This window comes from Selaginella moellendorffii, unplaced genomic scaffold, assembly GCF_000143415.4.
Source record: "Selaginella moellendorffii unplaced genomic scaffold, v1.0 SELMOscaffold_52, whole genome shotgun sequence".
In the NCBI taxonomy this organism is placed as follows: Eukaryota; Viridiplantae; Streptophyta; class Lycopodiopsida; order Selaginellales; family Selaginellaceae; genus Selaginella; species Selaginella moellendorffii.
The window spans coordinates 377,646-383,976 of record NW_003314313.1 but is presented as its reverse complement, the minus strand read 5'-3'; the positions used below and the strand labels follow the sequence as shown (position 1 = coordinate 383,976).

Sequence of the window (6,331 nt, the reverse complement as noted above, 5' to 3'; positions counted from 1 at the left end):
AAATTTTAATAGCCATTGGATTAGTTTCAAACTACACCTCTTATATATAAGTTAAAGTTTTTAAGTTAATTGATATACAGATGTTTTATATTCTTTTTCTATATTCCATGCACTCACAACTTTAATGATTTTTTTTTGGTAACAATGTCAATTCCACTAATATAAATGTTAGTAATATTAATGCCTTAATTATACACCATTTCCATCCCACTTTGCGTGCCAATAAATACAACTAGAAGTACAACCTTTTTCATGGATCGAGCACGGGATTCCCCGATTTGCCTGAAAGTTTTCAGCTGGTGGCCAAATCCTCTCGCAACGCGGCTTGTGGAGAACAGGCCCGGATAGACAATTAGGGACGTTTGCTACCTAGGGCTTGTTTGCCCTGGAACAGGGGAGCTCCATGAATTTCAGCGCGGCTCGCCAGCTCCTGGGCCTGGGCGATGGCGATGCTACCGCCGCCGAGGTCTCACTCTCATACTCTGCCAAGAAATTCCTTCCCTTGCTCGCTAGAATTTCTTCTCTACCAGGTGAAAGCCGCTTACCGGAGCAAGGCCATGGAATTCCACCCCGATCGCGTCGATGCGTCGCGGAAATCGGCCGCGGAAGCTCAGTTCAAATCGGTAGGGTCTGATTGATCGAAGGAAATCCCCCAAATTTCACTCGATTTTCACCTAGGTGACCGAAGCGTATAGATTTCTTCTCCTCAATGGCACAGGCAGCAGCGCCGGGTAATCAATCTCCTCTCTTCTCATCGATTCGAGCTTTTTCTCATCGATTTCCCGCGGCAGGAGATCCGCGCACGCCACCAGAGCCACGATCATGAGCCGGAAGCAAAGAATTTTGCGAGGGCTTCCATACATCACCATGGTGATTGGCACTGTCTCGTATGGAGCATTCGTGGCGTCCAGGTCTTTGCAAATCAGAATCTCTCTTTCCTTTTGTAGCTAAAATCTATGGAGTTGTCAGGAAATACCTGAGAGAATGCGAGGCCGCAAGAGCCAATCACCCCTTTCTACCATGACAAGGGGAAGAAATCTCACCATTCTTACACAGTTCTAGCGACTGTGGCCATGGATTCGCTCGTGATCCAGCTCCATTGCTTGCGTTCTCGCGCATTTTCTTTCTCTTTAAAATATATTTCTCTTTTCTCTGTTGAGCCCTAATTCTCTGTTCTTCAAGCGTCATGGACAGGGACGTAGGGCGCCCGTGATCTCCCTCCTCGTCGATCGCCGCGGCCAAGCGGAGCAAGGCGCCGACTAGCTGAGATCCACACTGCGGCCTCCAGGATGGGATCTAGGCTCCGGTTTGTTCGATTCGTTGTCTCGAGCTTAGGGTAATCGTCCTCACTCGTGCTCGTTTTCTATCGCCAGGGACATGATTCGGGCAGTCCGTGCTTGTAAGACCGCCGCCGAGGAGCGCGCCGTGATTGCCAGAGAATGCGCGAATTTGCGCACTGCGTTTAAGGAGGACGATCATGACTACAGACATCGCAATGTGGCCAAGCTTATGTTTATCCATATGCTCGGCTATCCCACGCACTTTGGCCAGATGGAGTGCTTGAAGCTCATTGCCTCTCCTGGATTTCCAGAGAAGCGCATCGGCTACCTCGGCTTGATGCTTCTTCTGGATGAGAAACAAGAGGTTTTGATGCTGGTGACGAACTCGCTCAAGAAGTAAGCTTGTGGATCCATTCCCAGATGCTGACTTTGGCTTCTTTCCTTTCGTCGGCAGTGACTTGAATCATTCCAACCAGTTTATTTCTGGATTGGCACTTTGTGCGCTGGGGAACGTCTGCACAGCGGAGATGGCTCGGGATCTGGCACCCGAGGTGGAGAAGCTACTTCAAAACAGCAACTCCTACATACGCAAAAAGGTAAGAGAAAGAAGTTTATGAAATCGAAAGGCAGGCTTTTGATTCTTAAGCAATGCAGGCAGCTCTGTGTTCGGTCCGGATCGTGCGTAAGGTCCCAGATCTTATTGAGAATTTTCTCAATCCTTGTACGAGCTTGCTGAATGACAAGCATCACGGTGTCCTTCTCGGTGCTGTAAAGCTTTGTACCGAATTGTGCGAGGGGAGTGTGGAAGCTTTGGAACATTTCAGAAAGGTAACGTTTTGGCTTTTCTCATCCGGAAGTTTTGAAAGTGCCGCCCTTGCAGCATACCATGACACTAGTACGCGTCTTGAAAAACCTGGTTGTGAGTGGCTACGCTCCGGAATACGATGTTGGAGGCATCACAGATCCCTTTTTGCAAATACGAGTTTTGCGTTTACTTCGACTCCTTGGGAATGGAGATTCCGAGTCCAGCGACGTTATGAGCGATATTCTTGCTCAGGTATCTTCTCATACCAGTCCCGAGTAGAATCTCATTTTTGGCTGGCAGGTGGCAACTAATACAGAGTCCAACAAGAATGCTGGGAACGCAATCTTGTACGAATGTGTGCAGACGATTATGGGTATAGAGGCCATTGGCGGTCTCCGTGTTCTTGCTATCAACATTCTTGGAAGATTTCTCGCGAACCGTGACAACAATATTAGGTACGTTATCTTGTGCGCCAGGTTGATTTCTCTTTATACTGGACCTCCAGATCTCTTGTTTTGCGTGCAGATATGTTGCACTTAATACGTTGGTGAAGGTAGTCTCGGTGGATACGCAGGCTGTGCAGAGACATCGTACAACCATAGTAGAGTGTGTGAAGGTAAATGCTGTCTATTTTGGATATACTAAAACGAGCAATCGTGTATAGGACTCAGACGTTTCAATCAGAAGGCGGGCTCTTGATCTGGTGTACGCGCTGGTCAACGAAACCAACGTCAAGACGCTGACGAAGGAACTGCTGGAATATCTAAAAGTTAGCGATCCAGAATTCAAAGCCGATCTTACTGGGAAAATTTGCTCTCTAGTTCAAAAGTACACTACACCGAAAATCTCTTTTGTCGCCTGCTGATTTCCCACTTACAGGTTCTCTCCAAGCAAAGTGTGGTACATTGACCAGATGATCAACGTCATGGTTGAGGTAAAATACGTTATTTTGTCTAAATTTTGAAGTTAGTGTTTTTTTTGTCAGGCGGGAAAATTTGTGAAAGACGAAGTTATTCGAGCACTTCTATTAGTCGTGAGCAATGCTCCTGATCTGCACGGTTATACTGTTCGTGCGTTGTACCGGGCATTTGCTCATTGGGACGGTCAGGTATTCTGTGGTTTTGAGATTATGTTATTAAGCCTCTGACTATATGGTGGTCAGGAAAGCTTTGCTCAAGTTGTTCTTTGGTGTATTGGAGAGTATGGTGAAATGCTCGTCAACAATGCGAATGAGCTGGAGGGAGAAGAACCAATCACGGTAAGCTGGATTACTGGATGTGACATAAAGTGAAGACACTGACTCTCAGGTTACGGAGTCGGATGCTGTGGACGTGCTGGAAAATGTTTTGAAAGATTTCCGAGTGAGCTCCAGTACGCGGGCCTTCGCACTTACAGCAATGCTAAAACTTTCTTCTCGTTTTCCCTCATGTGCAGAGTAAGCACCTTTGATTTCAGTTTGTAAGCTCAATTATTTCTTTGCAGCCGGATCAAGGAGGTGATGATGCAATATAAAGGAAACTTAATACTTGAGCTCCAACAGCGAGCCATTGAATTCACGTCCATCCTCAGCAAGCATCAAAACATAAAGTGAGTGCAACAGCAGCCATGCGTTTGGTAGACTTACGGGTGGTTTCTACCGATTTGCAGAGGGGCGTTACTCGAGAAAATGCCAGCATTGGATGCAACCGCCTACAGTACCAAGCGAGCCGATGCAGCCGGAGTATCGCTTGCAAATGGAAGAGCATCAATACACGAAACTGGTCCAGTGTCCACATCTAATGGACCAGGCTCACAACCAATCCTGACAGATCTGTTAGACCTCAACGTGGACGACACTCCAGCTCCTCCAGTCCAGCGGAAATCAGCTGGTGATGTACTCTTGGATTTATTGGGAGCTAATCCAAGCGCACCCTCTGCACCTCAAGGTCAGACTTACTACATAATATGTTAGTAGCATCTGACAATTTTGAAAACGCAGAACAAACTTCAGGAGGTGGCTCGGATGTGCTGATGGATCTTTTATCCGTCGGCTCTTCTTCACGACAACCTGTGATCGCAAGCAGTGGCCTGGATTCGCTCTCTCAACCGATTAAGCAGTCGTTTGTCGAAGCAAGGAAACCCACTGGTATGGATATGGACCTTCTTGGGGACCTTGGAGACAGTAATGGTGGTAACTAATCAATTGCTGTTTGATTATGTATGTATTAACACCACGTTTGTGTGTGTTTGCAGCTCCTATGTATCCGACCATCCTTGCTTATCAAAGTGAGGCCTTGAGCGTAACTTTCGAGTTCAAAAAAGTCCCTGAGAACCCCCAGTTGACCCTGATTTTGGCATCTTACGCGAATGCTTCTGGAAAGACATACACGGACTTTGTTTTCCAGGCAGCGGTTCCAAAGGTGAGCAGGAATTCGGATTGTGACAAGCCAACAATCTTTCCTTTTTGTGTTGGCTTTGTTAGTACCTGCATCTCCGGCTGGAGCCTGCAAGCAACAGCGAGCTTGAACCTAAGGGTGGAGAGAGAATCACTCAAACAATAAGAGTCGAGAACAGCATGCTTGGACAGGTTTGCTTCGTAATCTTCTGTAGAGATTTGTGATGAATTTGGCTGTGACAGAAACCTTTGGCCATGAGAATACGAATCAGCTACAAAGTGGATGGCCAGGACGTCCTGGAGCAGGGCCAAGTGCACAACTTCCCTGCTGGTTTCTGATAGGTATGGAGAAAACAATTTTGGTTCGTCAATAAAGTATTGTTTCTTTTATTTGATGGTTTCTGAGATGGTGGGCTCGTCCTTGAAACAAGGAAAACTCGAAAGCTCACCATTGAGAAGTTTTCACTCGAGGACGACGACTCCCACGTATTAGCCATGTTACAAACGAATTTGTGAAATTGAGAAGATGAGCGATTGCAAGCCAAGCCTTCATCACCAAGCGCTCTATGGTTTGGTCATTTTGCTCAATCTCCCGCATTCTCTCGAGATGACATAAAGAGGCTCCTTGCTAGCCATATTTGTCACGGCGCTTTTATTTTGGACGAGGAAAGATGGGAGTTTGTACGCGTTCCTGGATCCAAGCTGCCACTAGAGCTTGCGCGTATACTTCCTGCGTTTCCACAGCTATTCCAGCAACTGGTATTTCCTTTTCTTACTTAGAGCTGGTAGCTCTAGAAGCATGCAATGAGCATTCATGGGACTCTCTCGCTATTCCTTTGGAGCGGATCATGGACACACTGACTGTCAGCTGCAGCGTTGTCAACCATCTTCAGCACATGAAAGACTCAAAGGAGCTTTGGGTTGCAGTAGGTGACATTTGATTTCTTTTTTATTTTACATAGGCTACTTTTACTTTTTAGAATTATCTTTCTATATGATGAAAACACTAACTCATTAGCTTTTAGCTTTGTATATTATCACATTTTTTTGTAACTTACTCTGGATTGGTGTTTGAAATGTCAATAAAATGTTACTGATTTTTACTTGAGTAACTAAGGTTCTTTTGTAGGAAATCGAGGTATCTCTAGAGATTGTAATTTTTGTGCGAGAGACACCAAAATCTGTTTCTTCTAGGCACAATGAAAAGATTTAGATCTCAAGCTTGTCCAAAGCAAGCCTCTCTTTCAGAACTTCAAGGCACCTCGAGAAGGCCCGAGCTTCCAGGATTTCAATGACGCACAGAAAAGAACTGTGGAAAGCTACGTTAAGAAGGCAATTGTAAGTGGGGTAGATGGACAAAAGAAGCTCTTCAACCAGTATGAAAAGGTATTCTTTGCATTGATCATGTTTTTTTCTATAATACTACATCCAGGAACTAATGGAGCTGACTAGAAAATTCAGTGGCAATATCCTCGATTCCGTTAGAAAATATGGCAAACTAGTTACTAGTGTGGAAGAAGTTGAGGGATTGCCAGCAACATCTCTGGCACTTGCAGCAAAAGCAGCAGCTTCAGAGGTGGTTACTTCTAAACCCAATATAAAAGCTCACATATTTTTTTGTTTCTCAGGGCTATGAAGCTGCAACTCCAGAGCTTGGGCCTTGGCTGTTCAAGACCGATAAATCTAGTTATTTCTGAGTGATGAAGCATCTGAAAAACAGGAAAGCCCGAGAGGAGTTGTATGTGGCTTACAGAAACAAAGCTTCTTCGGGGGAGTTCAACAACACTCCTATCTTGACACGGATCTTAGAACTCCGAAATTTGAAAGCCAAACTTCTTGGTTACAAGAACTATGCCGAGGTGATTCAAGCTT

General features: G+C 45.5%; 1 protein-coding gene across 5 annotated transcripts; it reads left to right on the top strand.

Moving 5' to 3' along the window:
- The first annotated feature begins 307 nt into the window (after positions 1–307).
- On the top strand, positions 308–5,065 carry LOC9635613 (AP-1 complex subunit gamma-2). 5 transcript variants are annotated; one of them, XM_024687196.1, is made up of 21 exons: positions 308–623; positions 679–731; positions 792–911; positions 970–1,306; positions 1,374–1,676; positions 1,735–1,876; positions 1,935–2,108; positions 2,161–2,337; positions 2,386–2,540; positions 2,611–2,701; positions 2,750–2,913; positions 2,965–3,019; positions 3,071–3,193; positions 3,248–3,343; positions 3,393–3,520; positions 3,568–3,672; positions 3,733–4,010; positions 4,064–4,255; positions 4,318–4,484; positions 4,547–4,651; positions 4,703–5,065. In XM_024687196.1, exons 4-21 carry the CDS (start codon positions 1,290–1,292, stop codon positions 4,796–4,798), a joined length of 2,568 nt encoding a protein of 855 aa, XP_024542964.1. In that variant the 5' UTR covers positions 308–623; positions 679–731; positions 792–911; positions 970–1,289; the 3' UTR covers positions 4,799–5,065. The 5 variants fall into 5 exon arrangements, with proteins under 5 accessions (XP_024542964.1, XP_024542965.1, XP_024542962.1 ...); XM_024687194.1 differs by having other exon boundaries at positions 324–466; positions 531–623; positions 792–1,306; XM_024687197.1 differs by having other exon boundaries at positions 321–623; positions 792–1,306; positions 4,064–4,252.
- Positions 5,066–6,331: the final 1,266 nt, after the last annotated feature.